This window comes from Cavia porcellus, unplaced genomic scaffold (assembly GCF_034190915.1).
Source record: "Cavia porcellus strain 051 isolate PalLab524CR breed Dunkin Hartley unplaced genomic scaffold, mCavPor4.1 scaffold_26, whole genome shotgun sequence".
NCBI classification, from domain to species: domain Eukaryota; kingdom Metazoa; phylum Chordata; class Mammalia; order Rodentia; family Caviidae; genus Cavia; species Cavia porcellus.
Genome location: NW_026947509.1, coordinates 32786197 through 32805291, shown reverse-complemented (window position 1 = coordinate 32805291; position 19095 = coordinate 32786197). Strand labels below are relative to the sequence as shown.

Here is a 19095-nt window from a genome sequence, read left to right as displayed (position 1 = left end):
AAATAATCCTTGTCTGCCTCAAGATGAAGTGTAATATGTATACTGATATTTTCAAAGGTTTTAAAAACATTCTATTCATGTAATCACAACAATAACAACAAGTCGGCACTATCACGAATTGTTTAAAAATTTTTGGGTACAGTTGGTCTGAAAGTAGATTTCACTTGCCATCTTAACAAAACGGCCTTCTATCCCTCAAAATGTGTTTCAAGTCGAGGGGAGTTACTTGGTGTTGAGGCGTAGCAACTGCTCTTTGCCATTTATCAGAAGAGACTTCAACTTCCCATCTTCTTCCACTTCTATTCTTTCTTGGCCATTCTCAATGATTCTTTTGGTAGTGACTTTTTTGCCATTAACTATTTTGGTGGAAGTCGACATTGACTTGAAACTGCCTGTTCCACCACTCCCACAAGACATAGAGAAAGAAGAAAGGCCTCCATTTCCCAGGGAACCAAAGGAAGTAAATTCTGTATCAAAGGAAGAAAAACCACTGCCGAACGCTGGAAATTCACTGAAGGTGGAGAAAAGGGATTCGGACCTTCTCCTCCTTTGGGAGCTCCTCTGGCCTCCAAAAAAATCCTCAAGTGGGTCTCCCAAGAAGTCAAATGAGAAAGGGTCCTGGCCTCTGAAGAACTCCTTGAAGACCTCCACTGGGTCACGGAAGGTGAAGACAAACTCGAAAGGGTCAACGAAGGAAGCCCCATCGGTGTTGGTGCCTCCGTCCATTCCTGCCTCACCATAGCGGTCATAGACATCACGTTTCTTAGCGTCAGACAACACCTCGTAGGCCTGGGCCACTTGCTTGAATTTTCTTTCTGCTTCATCCTTGTTCTCAGGATTTTTGTCTGGGTGCCACTTGAGCGCCAGTTTGCGGTACGCCTTCTTGATGGCCTCTGCCGAGGCCTGCCGAGGCACGCCCAGCACCTCATAGTAGTCCACCATGTTGGACAGCCTTGTGGGGCCTGGAGCTTAGCTCACAGCCCCGTGGGGCGGGACGAATGTAGGGTCAGGCGCAGGCGCCCAACAGGGCCGCCCTTGTGACGTGGCGGCTTTTCATTGGTTGAAGGGAAGGCTGCCTCCCCATCCCAGAATTCATTGCGCTAGGGGCTTGGAGAAACTATGATACACAGCCGCTCCGCCCACCGTATTGGGTCCTCTGGCTCCGTGCTCTAGCCTTGCTGTTGTCTCTAAATAGGATGGTAAAGGGGGTGCCTGGACGGAGAGGGAGTGTGACTCCTGATACCTTAGCAAATGTTGTTCTTAGTGGCAGTTTTCTATCAACCTTTCCCTCAGCCTGAGGGAAGGCTGGGTTGTCAGGACTGGGTTTTTACTGACCCTGGGCACAGGGCCAGTCATGTTATCGAGGACTGCAGTACTCAAACGTGTTGGCCTCGGAATCCATTTGCTTTCATTTATACGGGTTATTCTATCATAGGAGAAATTTAAACAATTGTAAAAGATATCCACTAATCAATTTAATAACTCATTACCAACGTGAATCATATTGTTAGGAGAAAATAATTGTTTGTGTTTGGTTTTTTTTTTTTTTTTTTTTTTTTTTTTTGGTACCAGGGATCGAACTCATGACCTCACACTTGCCAGGCAGGCGCTTATGCCACTGAGCTAAATCCCTGGCCCGAAAATAATTGTTTTTTGAAAAAAAATGAGAAGAGGGTGTCATTTGGTATCTTTCACATCTCTTTTCATTTTATGGCTTAATAGAAGAGAATTGGAGTCTTGCATCTGCTTCTGTATTGTCTATTGTGATATCGTAACATGATCTCTGCAGATTCCCCTGTACATTTATGAAGGAATGGGGGAGGGGGGAGACAGTATCGTTGCTAGGGTAATTGTTTTGACTTTGTAAAACTACCCTGAAAAATTCTTTGGGATCCCCAGAGTTCCCTAGCTGATATGAGAATCACTGGACTAGAAAATCAACATCATCAAAACTTGCAAGCCACATTTAAAGCTCTATGGGTGAACTCAGGTTGTGATTGTTCCCACTAAAACTGCTATCATGACTGTGATTTTCTTTTTGTGATTTCTTGACATCTGAGTTCTCTCCATTTTCTTTTTATTGTATCTTGGCACCGCATCCCTTGGTTTGATCAGTTGTGTGGCAGCACCCCATAAAAATCTCTTAGTTCTAAAAGGAGAATAATTAACTAATGAACTTCCTCATACTCATCATGAAGGGCAGCAGATCTAACTGGGTGCATTAATCTCACCAGAACAAACTGCCAGGTTCATATCACATAGACTGACTGAACTTGAACCCCTGGACTTGGCACTTGGAAAGCCTGAATATGAGGCAGCAGGAAGCTTATCAGGAGTAAAGTTCAGTTAACAAAGCAGTTTGGGAAAGTATAAAACAAATTTTGAGAGAAGGCAAGTGATCCCTTATGGAGGGTAAAGGGAAGAGAGAGGGATCAAGCAGGACCACCAAAGAGGAGCCATAAACTTGGACAAGGGACTGGGGTCCATTCCAGGAAGTCCTGATGGGAAGGCTGAAGAGTCTGAATCAGGTTTGTTTCTGCCTGCTGGACCTCTTCCTCATAGCAGGGGCCATTTCTAACATGATTTTCTGGACCTATCCTAACATTGTGCCTGGAATGTAGTAGGGATAGTGTAGTAGTGTCCATAAACACTTAGGGACACAGGTTTTTTCTTACTCCAAGGCAGAAGCTTTATTGGTTTACATAGCAGTGGTTCTCATAATAGTTCATAAAGATGGATGTAGATTGCTGAACATTCAGATTACGAATCAGTATTTCCCTGATCTGGAGCAGAGTAGGGCCCCAAACCGTGCTGCTATATAGCAGTCTCAAAAAGACTCCAAGGATAGGTGTGTAGCTCAGTGGTAGAGCACCTGCCTAGAATGTGTGAGGCCCTGCGTTGATCTCTACCACCACACAATAAATAAATAGATAGATCCAATAGATAAATAATTCCAAGCTCTGTGTGATGCCGGGAAAGTCATAAAAATCACAGTATCTGTCCACACCTTGGTTTGCCTGTTCTTCAGGAGGAGGTGACCCTGCGCTGATCTCCTAGAACACCAGCTAGTGCTGTATGAGAACCTCCTCTGTCGTTGTCTTTTTGACTCGCTTTTCTCCATTTGTGTAAATTAGACAACGACTTTCAGTTTTCCCTCTGACTTACAATTTGTTGTAAGTTTCAACCAAGGACTTATACCAGACTCTGTACTGGTATAGACTAGACACTGTGAGAGTTGTTAAGAACTATGGGTTCTGGGCACCGACAATGAGGGCCTACAACTTAACTCTACCACTTAGGAAATACAGGACTCTGGAAAATCTCTTTGCCTCTCTTGGCCTCTGTAACTTTGTAAAATGGGAGAAGTACTATGGTATCTGCCTCTACAGGACAGACCTAAGAGATTACATAAAATATGTTGTGGAATGCTTAACCTGACAGTATTTGGTACTTTGTTTAAGCTCAATACATTTGTGCTCTCATTCTCATTTTTGTTCCTCTTCTTTCTTTGCTGGTCTCAATACTAATTTCAATATGGTGGTCAGGCAGTGCCAAGAGAGCTGTGGAGGAGAATGCTTTGACCTCCACAGTCCAAAGGGAGCTGCAATGGCATGCTCTCACGTTTCCAAAAGGCCAAAAAATATTGTTTTATTTCTGGAGAAGTTTACTTTGTCACTTATCCTTTTTCCCTCTCTTGTAACATTTTCTTGATCTCTTTAAATATTAGTGGATTAAAAGGTACTATGATGTTTTGTATTGTGGCCTATTAAGAAACCTGTTCAATAGTCACCCTCTTCATTTCCAAAAGTAAAACTCATGCTATCCTTGCAAGTTAGTGGCTCTGGTCATGTGACACAATCAAACATTAACTTAGTGTGTACATTGGCTCTGGATATATGGAGTTGGTGAAAGAGAGCAAAGGCAGAGGCACCATGGCCACAGCATCCCGGATCCCACATCTGCTTATCCTGGGTCTCCTGCTGTGTGCTCTCAGGCCCTTGGTGACCCATGCTGGAAAGCTGTTAGTGGTCCCAGTGGAAGGCAGCCACTGGCTGAGCATGGTTGGGGCCCTCCAGCAACTGCAGCAGAATGGACATGAAATAGTGGTCCTGGCACCTGATGCCCTCTTATATATAAAAGAAGACTCACCCTTCACCTTGAAGAGGTACCCTGTGCCATTCAGCAAGGAGGACTTGGAGACCAATTTTGCTCTACTTGGGCATTTTGTTTTTGAGAATGATCCTTTCTTGATACGTGTGATCAAAATGTACAAGAAGATCAAAAAGGACTCTGCCATGCTTTTTTCCGGCTGCTCTCACCTGTTGCACAACAAGGAGCTGATGGCCTCCCTGGTGGAAAGCAGCTTTGATGTTGTGTTGACAGACCCTTTCCTCCCTTGTGGTGCCATCGTGGCCCAGTACCTGGTTGTCCCGGCTGTTTTCTTCTTGTATGCATTGCCATGTGGCATGCACTTTGAAGCTACCCTGTGCCCCAACCCAATGTCCTATGTACCTAGGTCTATGTCATTGAACCCAGATCACATGACCTTCCTGCAGCGGGTGAAGAATGCACTCATTACCTTAACAGAGAAAGTTGCATGCAATTTTGTTTATTCTGCCTATGCGCCACTTGCTTCAGAAGTCCTTCAGAGAGATGTGACTGTCCACGACCTTATATCCTCTGCATCTTTCTGGCTGTTCAGAAATGACTTTGTTTTTGACTACCCCAAGCCCGTCATGCCCAATACAGCTTTTATTGGTGGGATCAACTGCCTTCACAAAAACCTGCTCTCCCAGGTGTGTATTTGAATGAGACTTTTACATGCATATATTCTTGGGAGTTCTTTAGATGAAGGCACTTTCTGAAAGTATATGCTAAATGAACATATTGAGACTTCTTTTGTTAATTTTTATTTCACAAGTTGTCTAGGCTTGAGTTTAAGCATCACCTTCTAAGTACTTTCTTTGTATCTAAGATTTTGAGAAGGCATGTCTTGGGCATTTTATACTTTGTGCTTCATGGCATTAAATGCTATGATCATAGACTGCTGAGTTTGGGGCACTTTGTAGAGAACAAAAATGTATGGCATATCCCGTGGTGTGATTGGGCCAAGTGCTTAAAGTTTAAGTTTATTGAACTAGTCCTTTGTCATTTGTAGATCCTGGCAAGGGAAGTTGCCTATCTATATGGTCTTGGTTAAAGTTTTAGTTGCTAGATATTCCTGCAGGCAGCTGGGTCCTGCAGCTTCTGTATTTCTCTTATCATAAGTGACTTACACAACAGGCAGTTTACGCCAAATATCAGGGTTATTGAATTCATTAGATTTTCTGAGAATGATTCTGGCACTATCAAGGATTCTTGTCTGGCTGCTGATATGAGTGGAAATTGGTATTTATTTTATCATTTTGCATTATGCTTGCCATTTTTGGGACAAATAGTCTGTATTTAAATCAGTCCCTTCTTTACTTTAGGATTTTTATAGGAGAGGTTACTCAATTTTATCAACTTTTTCATAGCCCTTATTGATATAATCATGTTCTCCTTCCCCATAAATTTGTCTACATGGTGAATTGCAGAGTATAAATTGGTTACTGCCTTGTTGATGCAAGCAGGCTTAGGTATAAAAATATTCATGTAAATTGTACTTAATAGTAGCCTTCTTTGTCTTCTTCAGTGTTTTAATCAGAAATTTCACTTTTAAAGTATTAATCTAGGTTTATGTTTGCGTTTACCTAGGACCTCCTGAGTACTCCTTTATCTTTGAGAGTTTTTTTTTTTCTTTCTGAATAACATGGAGTTTTGATACGTTTAATCTGGCCAGATAGATTGCTTTATTAGTTTCATTTTGCATGCTTGAATTTATCAATGACTAGATTTGATTGTAACTCTTCCAATTTATTTTATGTTTTGTTTATTTTGCCATTTTCTCTTTGCCTGACTTTTGCAATTTGGAAAGTTACTGTTTATTTTCTCTTTGCACTTTTGTCAGATAAAAAATGCGACTCTGTACTTCCAATCCTCTGTTGCCAGCTGTCCCATTTCCAACTCTCTTGGTAAAAGTTCTGAAATTCAAGAATAAAGATAAGGAAAAAATGATTAAAAAAGAATAAAGATCTTGTATGAAAATTTCTAAAAGTAGAAAGGATTGAGGATGTATCTTAGTGGTAAGCGCTTTCATAAACCCCTGAGTTTAGTTCACAGTATTACAAAAAAATTGTCAGGTACCTGTAATTTCAGGTACTTGGGAGGCTGAGGCAGGATGACCACAGATTGAAGGCCACCTTTGGCAACTTATCAAGGTCCTTTTGTCTCAAAATAAAATAAAAAGGGCTAAGGATGTAGTAGAGCACCCGTAGGCTTGATCCCTGTCACCACAAAAAAAGAATAAAGATAAAATCTTTATTCCATTAATAGAGTCACTAGAGAGGGCATGAACTGGCTTTGACTTGTACTTGGTAGGTCTGAAAGTGAGAAGAACAACACAAGAGAAAAAGGATTGAACTCTAGGAGAGTGGTGTGTCATTCGTCATTTCTTTATCGTGGTGAGCCACCATCTGTGTACAGCAGCAGATTAGCAGCTGTACATAGCTACATATGTTGGGTCTGGGAAAAACAGCTTACTGAAGGATGGTGTGGGGACCAGAGACTGAGAGAGCAAGGAGAAGAGCACCTGCGTGGGACCAGGAAGCTGGAGGGACATGGGATTGACTCAGGACACCAAACAATACAGTGACACATGTCTAACGTGTAGCAGACTCTGGAAAGACAAAAGATGTTCGAGAAGAAAAAAAATCTAATATGAAGCTTAGAACTACAAAAAACCTAAATTCTTGGTATAACTTAGGCTCTATTTTAAAGCTCTCATCTTGGACAGGGAGATCTCACCAGAGTGGGAAAGTCTTTTCCGGAAGCCTTGAGAGGTGGAGAGGTATGGCATGTTTTTATGGAAAGAGACAGGAGACGGAGAGTCAAAGGTTACACGCAATCAACGTGTTGGTTCACTCTTTGGCTTCTCCATGGCCTGTGAAATCACGCAAGGCATCGCAAAGTTTACCAGGGAGGGGATGGAGCACTCCTTTATGGGAGCCCATAAAGGGTGTCAGAGATAATGCTATCTTTGCCAAAAGCTCTGCTGTCCTTGTAGATAAACTTGTCTACTGTTTAAACTTCAGTTAAATCCTATGATTTAACTTTGGATGAGGCTGTGTTTGACTTGTGTCAGTCACTTCCTAGTAACTGAGTAGGCCTCGGAAGGATAACTGACTCTCCCTTCCTGATAGGAGATTGAATGCAGTCTAAAGAAACAAAGATCAGAGTAGGTGAGCCTCTGTCCTTACTTAGCAGTAAGCTTGGCTCCAGCTGTAATGAAGGGGGAGGAGAAAGGGATGGCATGGCCCTAGGGAAGGAGGACTTCAGAACAGCCATCAGCAGGGTGTCCTTGCCACAGACTTCAAGTGTAGTATGGTGGTAGAGGGGGCAAGCCTGACCCCTCTGACTTTTAGATGAGCCATAGACTAGCCATTAATGGCAATCTTTTAGAGCTTTCAATGACACAGACAGCCTGCTGGGGCACATGTGCTTGTAGGTTCACTGCCACCAGACTAGGCCAAGATACAGCTGCTGTGATGGGCCAGAGGACTTGATGGGTACTGGAGCCTGTGGCCTGGTTGGAAGGAGAGTGGGTGTGCTCTGGGGAAGAGTTTGGGTTGCTCTTGGCAGTCCCACCCCATTCAGGTTAGAGTCTGGCAAAAGTCACTGCTTCACAGATGTATACTGAGCTTTGTTGGATTTGTTCTGTGTCTCACAGGTAATGTGCACAAGGTCTTGGTTTGCCCAGAATAGTTCAGATTTTAACACTGAAGGTTTCATGCCCCAGGGACCCTCAGGTATAGGCAAAACTACTCAGCCCTCATCATATTTTGGAGACCTATAAAACCATTTGGGAGTCTTCGAAGTGTTAATTAGGTGATTAACAGTCCACAGTAGGAGAGAATTTATATACCGACCTGCTCTTCCATTTCCACCAAGTGGAACTGCCATAGTATGTGACTGCACATGTGTGTGCACATGTGTGTGGATATATATGCATATGTGTACACATGCATACATGTGCCTCTGCTTTTACTCTGGAAGGTTAACATATTACATGGATTCTTTATCTTGAAAAAAAATCCCACAGGTAACCCTGTAAACAAGAAACCTTCCTCCTTTAGAAAGGAGTGAGGAGGGGATGCAGGTATTGTGTTTAATGCATGTAAATATAAGATTGCTCTCAAGCTTACTGGTAATGGGCCGACCAGAATTTATAGGAAGGAATGATGACCAGTGTTGCATTTCATACAATAGAAGTGCACACATATTTTTCTTTATTTCATACATATTTAATCATATTTTGTTTTGTTGTGTGCTTTATTTTGTCTTTTTGAGACAGGGTTTCACTATGTAGTTCAGGCCAACCTTGAGTTTACTTCCTAGCCTAGGCTGGTCTCAAACTTGCAAGGATCCTCCTGCCTCTACCTTCCAAGTGCTGGAATTACAGGCATGTGCTACCATACCCCACCTTAATCATGCTGTTAAGAGGAAGCTGTCTGATTCCGAGTTCAATGTATATCTTCACCAAAGAATATGAGAAACAATTAACCAGAAGTTTCTTTTTTGGCTCTAGGAATTTGAAGCTTATGTTAATGCTTCTGGAGAACATGGAGTTGTAGTTTTCTCTTTGGGATCCATGGTCTCAGAGATTCCGGAGAAGAAAGCTATGGCCATTGCTGAGGGTTTGGGCAAAATACCTCAAACGGTGAGAAAACCTTTTATGATTTATTCGTATCTATCTTCACAGGAATTATGACCCCAGATTTTCTATATCCAGATCAATTCTCCTACTTGGAACCTTGCATTTGATATTTCCTGCTGCTTCCCAACTGCTAATCTAAAGTTGTTTCCCCTCCTGGCTTTTTTTTTTTTGTGTGTGTGTGTGTGTGTCTTTTTCCTTTTTATCGGTACTGGGGATTGAACTCACAACTGCCTGCTTCCAAGGAAGGCGCTTATGCCACTGAGCTAAATCCCAAGCCCCTGTTTCCCCCTTTTTAAATTTAACTCTCTGCCACTCTTCAACCATGGTTCATTGCACTCTGAAGATCCACTTTCTCTGAGAGACCCTAAAGTGTTAGGGGCTGTAGTTAAAAACAAATAAACGTGATATTGTTTCCTCCTATATTTAATTAGAATGCCTCAAAAAATCTGTTTATTAGGACATCAAATTTATTTCACATGTTTCTGCTTGTATAGTTTTGCATCCAGTTGCTTTACTAACTAAACTTTCCCGGGAAGCACAAAAAAGTGAAAAAATTCTAAAAGCACAGCTTGGTGGCTTTGCATATTCACATAGCAAGCACACTCTAGCCACTAAGCCTCTGCGTCAAGATGCAGAATACTGCCAAAGTCTTTTTAATTCCTAACCTATGTGCTCTGGCAGGTTCCTTCTAGTCATTTGGAGAACTCATCATGCTAGCTGCTAAAAATGAAACCAAAAAATCGTATCATGTTCTTTTTGTTAAACTGTGTTCTTTTTTGGTCCCTGCAAGGTCCTGTGGCGCTACACTGGAACTCCACCATCAAATCTTGCAAAGAATACCATACTTGTCAAGTGGTTACCCCAAAATGATCTGCTTGGTAAGTTGGGACAATTTGATAGGTAGGTCAAACCATGTTAAATAAAGAAATGGCTTAAGGATACCTGACCTGAAGGGTCATTTAGCTTGACAAGACCATGGCCAGCGTGCCCAACCTGACTTTTTATCTGTGAGGTCTGAGTAGGTCTCATGGAGACAGCACTGAGTTTGGCTAGAAGACTCAGCCTGCATCCTCCCTGTTTTGCTTCTCAGGTCACCCGAAGACCCGGGCATTTATCACACATGCTGGCTCCCATGGCGTTTATGAAGGGATATGCAATGGTGTCCCCATGGTCATGATGCCCTTGTTCGGTGATCAGATGGACAATGCAAAGCGCATGGAGACACGGGGAGCTGGTGTGACCTTGAATGTCCTTGAAATGACTTCTGATGACATAGCAGATGCTCTAAAAAAAGTCATCTATGACAAAAGGTAAGTGAAAAGCTAAAGACTACTACCTGTATTTCCCCTTCTCCTTTCCTTCCTTTCCTCCTCTCCCTGCCCTCCTCCTCTTTCATAAAGAATATTTATTAAGTCTGTATGTTTTCTTTTGTGAGTATGACAGAAACATATTTCCCTACCAAATTTAGAAAATCTGGTAGCCTTCTTAGCTGGGAGCAAGCATCAGGGCAAGGATGCCCATTGCTCTGCGTGTGCCAGGCATTAACATAACTGTCTTGGTGCTCAGCTACAAGGACAACATCATGCGCCTCTCCAGCCTGCACAAGGACCGTCCCATAGAGCCCCTGGACCTGGCAGTGTTCTGGGTGGAGTTTGTGATGAGGCACAAGGGGGCGCCACACCTGCGCCCTGCGGCCCACGACCTCACCTGGTACCAGTACCACTCCTTGGATGTCATTGGCTTCCTCCTGGGCATCGTGCTGTTGGTGGCCTTCATCTCCTTTAAGTGTTGTGCCTATGGCTTCAGGAAATGCTTTGGGAAAAAGGAGCAAAGGAAGAAAACCCAGAAATCCAAGACACATTGAGAAGTGGGTGGGAAAAAAGGAAAAATTTTGTTCAATTCTCTAATCAAATGCAAACTGGAAAACAGTCAGCATTAAATTTTTTTAATTCTCATTGAAGAAATCCTTTGTGAAAAGTTAGATATCCCTAAAATATTTTTTAAAAATAAAAATAATCTAATTGCTGGTCACCCCTACAAGCAAAGGGATTTGAATATGGATTCTGCCTTGCCAGAATGACTTAAAAAGGGCGCTGGCACTCTGCATTACTTTTCTTACTCAGGAAAGTCACCTGTTTGGACCTATAGGATTCAGTGGTGGCCCTGAGGTTCTCCTCACTTCAGTGATGGTTCCAAGGTCATTGATTTCCATGGCCTCCTTTTGTTAGTGCCTCAGCAGTGATGACCAGTGCCCCTGCCGATCATGCTTCCTGGATGTCGCTCTGTATGTTCGGAGAGGGAAATCTTTGTACCTTGAGGGTGTGTTTGATATGAATGAGTGGGTTGGAGACCTTGAAAACAACATGATTTCCAAATTTGGGGGGAAAATTAATGGATGATGTATTTGAGATGACAGTAATCGCTTGTGTCCAATGGATTGGAATTTGCTAAAAAACAAGTATAATTCTGGGAGTACATTTTTTCTGATGTTTTCCATAACTAAAACTTTGTTATAATAAATTCATATAAATTATATTTCTGTTTTTCTCTTCATTGGTATTGCATTTATTTATACATTCTTACATTTTACTTTCTAATTATAAAAGTACAACGTGATGATTACAGGAAATTTGAAAAGTCCAGAGGTGTGCACCCATACACGACACACACATACACACACGTGAAAAAAAAAAAAACCTCACCAGTAATTACATTGCCCAGAAGTTACTACCATCACTAGTAGAGTTTGGATCTTGAGTGTCACCCAAAAGTACATGTGCTGAACATTTGGTCTTCAGTCATTGGGACCAGTGGGAGGTGGTGGAACCCTCAAGTGATGGGGCCTTCTGGAAGGAAGTGAAGCCACCAGCATGTGCCTTTGACAGACACTCGGAGACACCTTTCTTTCTGTCTGCCTCCCAGCCAGCATGAGGTTAGAGGCTTCTACTACCCTGTGTTCCCGCTACAATGTGCTACTTTGTCACAGGCCCAAATGATTGCAGGCTGAAACCTTTTATTCCTGTGAGATGTTTGGTATAGTTGGGAAAATCTTAGGAACAAAGATGTTTTGGAAAGTATATATGCTTATAAATACTGCAGGGGTGTGTGTGTGTGTGTGTGTGTGTGTGTGTGTGTGTGTTTTGTGGGGGAGTTGTTGCATATCTGTAGTCTCAACTCTGAAAGATTGAGGCAGGAAGGTTGCAAGTTTGAGTCCAGCCTGGGCAACTTAATGATTTAGTGAGACTGTCTCAAAGTCACAATTAAAAAGTGCTAGAGATATAGGTCTTTAGGGAGGCCCCTGGTTTAATCCCTAACCCCCAGTAACTAACACACACCACACACACACACACACACACACACACACACACACACACACACACACACTGCATTACTACAGCAAACTACCCTAGGCAACTAACTTGTAAAGACCATAGTTTTAGAGGTTCAAAGGCATGCTACCTGCAGTTTGCTCAGTTCTGGTTGCAAGAGGTGGCCCCTCACAATGGGAGACTATGTAAGAAGAAACAAGGGATTACATTTTGACTTGTATGGTTGGTGCGGGATCCTGATTTTCTGATGTAAAGCACTGTCTCCTTTTATTGACATTTATCTCTATAACAACATATGTATCTTGGCCATAGCCTTATATGCTTTTTACTTTTCCTGGCCAAGATTTGAATTTTAAATCTCTGTGTTTCTCCTCCCTTTTGCTCCTAAGTCTCACAGTAAATGTGTCCAAAAACAAACAATGACATCCATTCCATAGTCTGAAGGATTTGTTATTTTGAGATTTTCTCTACTAAATAAATTAGCCTATCACCTTTAAGGTCAGCTTTCCACAGAGTCTCAGGGAATTGACAGGGTGGAGCCCAGTTCTTTACCATGGTGTGAAAAGGTGGTCTTTTCTCTAGTTCACCCTTCATGTCCTCACTTCCAACTGAAACATCTACATAGCTGTGGGGAACCACTAAGATTGCTTCAAAGCTCAGGGATATCTCAAGGACACCTGAGAATGTGGCCTGTGTGTCTAACGCAGGCACACAGTGGGATACAGTTATGTAACCATGACTTAGCACAAGTAAACATGCATGCACTGGTTACGGCACTATATAAGAGTGTAAATATGAGTAACAGCCTGGGTAAGAGTTGTACAATAAAGATGCAGGTGGCTCTTTGGGCTCTCGCTCTTGCTCTTGCACTCCTGTGCTCTGTTGTGCTCTGTGCTCTCTGCTGTTGCTGATGTCTTGTGTATGTGCATTCTTTAAACTTGAGATCTTACCCATGAAAATCATGCCTGGGCCTTCCAAGTGGGTGGACGATAGCCTTCCTGTCCACATTTCTACTAGTGTTCTGGTCATCTGAGTCCTCATCAGAGACACCCATAATGCTCTGCTCTGCAACACTTCCAGTTTTTCCTACCAAGTGCTCCAAACTCATTCAACTTTTTCCAATTCTAAAATCTTCCTCACATTTTAGGTATAATTACAGTTAGTTTCATGTTACCACATTGGAATACCTGAGGCAATTAATTCAAAGAAGGAAAAGGTTTACTTAGCTCATGCATTTACACTCACAAGAGTCTGCAAATACAGTGTTGACTTATTTCCTGGTTACTTCCCATAAAAGCAGAGGTGGGAAGCTCAGTAGAATGCTGCCACGTAAAAGATTGGTGAATGGATTGCATGTGAGTGCAGCATGACTGTCATAATCAGAAAAATAAAGGCATTTTTGAAAACCAGTAAGAGCTCACTCATTCATATTGCTCTAGTGTCTTCTCTAGATAACGTGGTCAAGGCTATTGAACTTTTTGTTGTGACTTATATTATACGTTCACTCTGCCTGTAGTCTGTAAAAATGGATCCTTGCTCCACTTATCAGTTAGCCACATCCTTCCCTGTGGGATTTTGCTGCTTTTCCTTTGAAGAGGAGGCACCAGTTTACCCACCCTTTGAGTCCTGTGACTTGCCTTGGCCAATAGCAGGAGCAAATGATGGGTGCTGGTTCTAAGTTAAGGCCCTAGGAAGCCTTCAGGTATCTATGCACTCTCCTGGAATTGCCTGGAACCTCCGTCACCTTGTCACTTCAGCCAACAGCTAGTCCTCAGCTGGTTGACTATAGGCACATGAGGGACTCCTGCTATGCTCTGCATATCTGGATATGGCCCAGGTCAGCAGAACCACAACCAACCAACCCATGCACTGGTGGACAACAATAACTGCTTGTGTTTGGTCTTGAAACCTGGGGGTGACACATTCACTTCTGGCTCTCAATGTGTGATCTTTTATGTGTAAAATCGAAAGGCTCCCTGAGGACACAGATGTGTCTGAACCACACTTTATGCCCCACAAACATGGCAAATCACGACTAGCGGTGCACAGTAGGCATGTACAGAGTATACATGGAATTCTTCTGAACTACAACCAAGCGACTTGAGCAATCCCTGACAGATAAAAAGGTCCAGTGGGGAGTGGGAGGTGGCAGCGCAGAGAGCACACAGTAATTGTCTTCCTGTGTCTATTCTGTGTTGACCAATCAGGTGTCTGAAAGGCGGAACTAGAAATGATGCAGGATTTTAGTGGGAAAGATTTTTGTTTGGCATAATGGACAGGAAGTTCATTTTCTAACTGCCCAAATTCCACAAATGGGCTGCTACCAAGGGGAATGAGTTCCTCGGTGTTAAGAGGTGACCAGCCAGAGATGGAAGACCTCTGACTTTGCAGGATGGGCAAAGTTTAAATGGAAGTTCTACCAAAGAAGCCTTGGACCGACATGCAGTGCTCAGAAAAGTTTTCCAAATGCTGATATTTCATTATGCAAACTACTGATCCAGACACTCTGTCTCAGCTGCAAGTGACAGGGAAATACTTTGAGAGCTTTTGGTTTCGGAAGACAAGGATACTGCTCTCCTGCCTCTCTCTGTGTTTCCTTATCTTCTAAGTGTTCTCCATACCACACATATCCCGTCTTTGGCAAGGAGAGTTCTTTTCTTCCAAAATTTCTGCTGTACTCTTCTCTACCCACCACCAACTTGGCCCTGACCTCACCTCCCCATCTTGGGCTCCATCCCCCTGGAACTTGGATCACCCAACACCCCACCAATTCCCTTTCACAAACAGGCTACCATACTTAACACACATATGATACATGGTAGCAGACGTGTTTAATGATGTAGAGTTTTATCCCAGGGTCCTGGGTCCTCTTTGAAGCACTTGAAGACTCAGGAAGGCAGTTGGATCTCAAAGTTCCAAGGGTCTGGGATCCAACGGTGGTGATTCTAATGAAATGCTCCCACCCTGCTAGAAGTCCCGCTCCTCATGAGAATAACAGCAGAGGAGCCCAACTATCTCTCTTGGACAACTGATCCTAAAATCGCCCAGGTCTCCTTCAATGTGTATCAGGCAGAGGACTGAGCTTTTTCTTGTGGTGTATTCTTGTTCCATCCAGAGAAGACCTCTGAAGGAAGGTCAGCATTTCGGCCCCAAAGTAGGTATTTAAGGGTTCCCAGGAGAGTGAAAGCACGGGAGGAAGAAAGACCCTGGACCCTGAGGAATGAAAAACAGGATAGAAAGAGAAGGAGTTCCAGGGCCATGGATCTTCCATCTTGATATCTGTGCTGGTGTTTTTCACCCCTTGAGAAGGCATGGATGTTGAGGAGCCCTTGCGAGGAGTGAGAGTGGCTGAGTTTATTAGTCATGACCTTCCAGTGTCTAGAAAAGAGAGATGGGCTCTTGTAGTCATCTTCTCTTGCTGTGTAACAGACTGCCACTAACCCAGGGGCTTTCGAGAGCACCCAGGCATCGTGTCACAGTTCCTGGATGTGACTCAGCTGAGTCCTTTGCACAGGCTCTGGGAGGTTGAAATCGAGGTCTGGGCCATGTTCCTTTCTGGAGCTCAGGGTCCTCCTCCAAGCACATGTGGGTGTTGGCAGAACTCAGTTCCTTGTGGTTTTATGACAGAGACCCCCAGCTCCTCACCTCACGGCCCCTCCATGGGCATTTGCGTCCTGGTTGTTTTTTTAAGGCTGGCAGAATGTCTGTCCCCACTCAGCTAAGACAGAGCCTTACATTAATAATGTAGTCATAGGAGTGACTTCCCATCAATTTTGCTATCCAGTGTCACCTACTCAAGGGAGGGACTGTCCACAATGTTGCCACAAAACATCATTCAGTCAAGATGGGACAGTTTGTCATGTTTGCCATATTCTGCTGGTTAGAAGCAAGTCACAATGCTGCCCATATGCAAGGGAAAGGGTTTAAACAAGAAATCAGTGGAGGTCACCTTGGGGTGTGTGGCCGTACTTAGTATTTCACAAATCTCAGCTGTCTTACAAGAGCTTGCAGAGGAGATGGCAGAAGTAGCAACAGACTGGCGTGAAGATGACTTGGAGGAAGCAGAGGACCTGCGACCTCCTGAATCAGATGGTAAGGGAGTCACCGCACGCCTGCACCCCTGCCCCTCCTCAGCACTCCCTCCTCAAAGGCAATCAGTGACAGTCTAGGTCTCAGATTCTCCATCTGCACAAGGGTAGCTGGAGCCATGTGGGTGGAGGGGAGGCCAGGGAGCACCTCCTGTGAGCGTAACCTGTGTTGTCTTTATTTTATTTCAGGAACCTTCCAACAAGTCACCAACCTCCTGAACATCATGGACAATGAGTCAGCAAAGTCAGACAAGGCTGGGGAAGGTCTGGACATGCGGAAGACCTTGGCCTCAGTGATAATCACAGATAAAGCCACTTCAGAGCCTTCCACGGTGATGAATGCCCTCATCTGCTCCCTGCGGATGTCAGAGGTAGGGTCACCACCCCCTGGGCAGCACCCTCCTCAGAGCTTTGGCTGCTTGCACATCTGCCCACTGCCCAGCACACACTTAGAACCATCACATGCAGATGGTGGGATGCAGAGATGGGCCACATGGGGAGGTGCTTCCCCACTGGGCCTTAGGCATTCACATTAAAAACTCCCTTGTACGGTGACCCAGTGGACTTGGAAGTCACTTGGGTGCACTGTGGCCTCCAGACTCGATGTCACAGTCTTTTCAGGTTGTTCTAACAGGGTACCACAGGCTGCATGGAAAAATGTATTTTCTCACAATTCTGGAGCCAGAAGTCCATGAGCAAGGTGCTGACAGATTCAGATTTTGTGGAGGGCTCTTTAGCTGGCTGACAGCTGGCCTTTTGCTGTCCTTACAAGGCTTTTCCTCTGTGCAGGTGCAGAGAAACAGACTGCTCTCTTCTGCCTCTACCTCCTTTACAAGGACAGCAACCCCCCTGGATTAAGGCCACACTCGTATGACTTTGTTTAACCCCAATTTCCTCTCAAAGGTCCATTTCCAAGTACCATGCAATTTGGGGCTGGCTAGCAACCTATGAATTTTGAAAGCATACATTTCAGTCCTATGTGTTTTATTTTTTTCTTTTGTATTGGAAAAGCATGCACATGGGTAGCTTTTGTACTTATCTCTAGGAGTTGGCTAACTCTGACAAGGGCATTCGCTCCAGGATTAGTAGCTCCCAAAGATCAAAGCATCATAAAATATAGAAAATCATAAATGTCTAATGCCTAAGCCTAAAGTAGAGATTAGTGGCAAGAAGCAAACAGTAGACAAGTAGGCATGCTTCTAAAAAATTAACGTGCATCACAGAGTTCTTATTTATTCTTATTTATTCCTTAATTAGTGTTCTTATTTATTCCTTATTTAGAGTTCTTATTTATTCCTTAATTAGTGAAGAACCAGTAAAATGTTAAAAGCTGTACAAATGAGAATCTGACCTATAGAGATTTACATTCTTTACCAGACAAATCCATTTGTGTTACCCTGAATGGGAATCACTTTCACTGCTATGGAGAGAGCATCTGAATTTTTAAAAGTTTTCTACAGGTTGACTTCTATCCTTACAAAACTGTAAAATAACGTAGGCAATTAAAACTAAGCAAAGACACAGATGCTTACAGAGCCTGACAGTCCCAGAGTACCTGCCAGGCAGCACCAGATATTCCCTTGGAAGGCTGCCCAGTGATCACTTTGACCAGTTTCCAAGTTTTTTATAATTTTTCTCTCCTGATCATAAGTATTCTCCAAAAACCCTTTCTTCCTTCCTCCTTAACTTCCTCCCTTACCTTCTCCTTCCTTCCCACTCCTTTCCTCTCTTCTTCTCTTCCTTCTTTCCTTTTTTGTCTCTTTCTTCTTTTTGATTAACACATAATTGTACATATTTCCTGGGTACAATGTGATGTTCCAGTTTTTGTGTACATTGTACAATAATCAAATTGAATAATTAGCATACTCATCACCTTAAAATTATCATTTCTTTAAGATGAACACATTCAGAATCCTCTCATCTAGCTCTTTTGAGATATACAATGCATGATTGCCAGCCATATCCACCCTTCTGTGCAACGGCACCCCAGGACATGTTCCTCCTCTTGAGCTGTACCACTGCACCCTTGGCCATCCCCTCCCCCACCCCTTTCTCCCTCCTCTCCTCAGATCTGGTAGCCACCATCTGACACTCAACTTCTCAGAAAACCGGGTTGGGGATGTAACTCAGTGGTACAGTTCTTGCCTTGCATGCACAAGGACCTGGATTTGGTCCCCAGCTCTACAAAAAAGAAAAATTTTTTAAAAAAGAGAGAGATTGAAAAACTTCTCAGAAAGCAGTTCTTGGCTTCCGCATGTGAACAAGAGCATGTAGTACCTGTCTTTCTGTGCCTGGGTTGGTTCACTCTGGGTAGCGTCCTGCAGGCCCTTGTATGTGGTCACAAATTGGACTTTATCCTTTTATGCCTAAATGGACCACACTTCCTTTATGCAGTCATCCATTGATAGGCCTTTATGTTGACTATTTCTTGGTATCATAAATCTGTTTATTGAAGATTAACCTTGATCACAAAAAAGGCTATTCTTGTAATTTACTTACCCCTTTATGTAAAGTACAGTCAGAGTGTTAATTAAAATTTAGACCTTCTTAAATGTGCATTGGAAACCTAGAATATGCTTTCTCAATGAGATGTTATTGCCCTCAAGAGGAAGGAAGAAAACTCCAATTTTTAATATATAAAACACAGATCTGTGTACAAACAGATGTACAATGTAATTGTGCTATTAAAATTTCACTGGGAGAAAAACTGGGGGAAATGTCTACAAAGTCCCCTTAGAAGGCAATAATAAAATCACAATAAAGACTAAGAATCACTGGGCTAGAGTCAGGCAATGCAGAGTAGCTAGTAAGCCCAAGAACTAACTTCTGTCCCGGAGTTATCAAAAGGAATCTCTGACCAATTCCTCCCATCCTTATTAATTGC

General features: G+C 43.2%; 3 protein-coding genes across 10 annotated transcripts in view; 2 read left to right on the top strand and 1 right to left on the bottom strand.

Moving 5' to 3' along the window:
• The window catches only part of LOC100731122 (UDP-glucuronosyltransferase 1-6), a 206490-nt gene extending 195161 nt beyond the window's left edge, over positions 1-11329 (top strand). For 7 of the 8 annotated variants that reach the window (XM_063237068.1, XM_063237069.1, XM_063237067.1 and 4 more), the window contains 4 exons: positions 8666-8797; positions 9585-9672; positions 9885-10104; positions 10361-11329. In XM_063237068.1, coding sequence (XP_063093138.1) covers positions 8666-8797; positions 9585-9672; positions 9885-10104; positions 10361-10658 — 738 coding nt within the window. In that variant the 3' untranslated portion in view covers positions 10659-11329. Of the gene's footprint in view, positions 1-3917; positions 4797-8665; positions 8798-9584; positions 9673-9884; positions 10105-10360 lie in introns of those variants that run through there. The other variant, XM_063237066.1, reaches the window with a different exon arrangement.
• Positions 33-1028, bottom strand: LOC100730839 (dnaJ homolog subfamily B member 3). Its single transcript, XM_013157629.2, has one exon. The coding sequence runs from the start codon at positions 940-942 to the stop codon at positions 223-225; it is 720 nt and encodes a 239-aa protein (XP_013013083.1). The 5' UTR covers positions 943-1028; the 3' UTR covers positions 33-222.
• Positions 11330-14797: 3468 nt separating the features above from the next.
• Positions 14798-19095, top strand: part of Mroh2a (maestro heat like repeat family member 2A) — a 44205-nt gene continuing 39907 nt past the window's right edge. Inside the window, exons 1-3 of the mRNA XM_013157305.2 lie at positions 14798-15277; positions 16114-16215; positions 16401-16582. Coding sequence (XP_013012759.2) covers positions 16140-16215; positions 16401-16582 — 258 coding nt within the window. The 5' untranslated portion in view covers positions 14798-15277; positions 16114-16139. The remainder of the gene's footprint in view (positions 15278-16113; positions 16216-16400; positions 16583-19095) is intronic.

Bases quoted from the DNA above. Each gene is read 5' to 3' on its own strand.
- LOC100730839 (XM_013157629.2), bottom strand. From the start codon at position 942: ATGGTGGACTACTATGAGGTGCTGGGCGTGCCTCGGCAGGCCTCGGCA.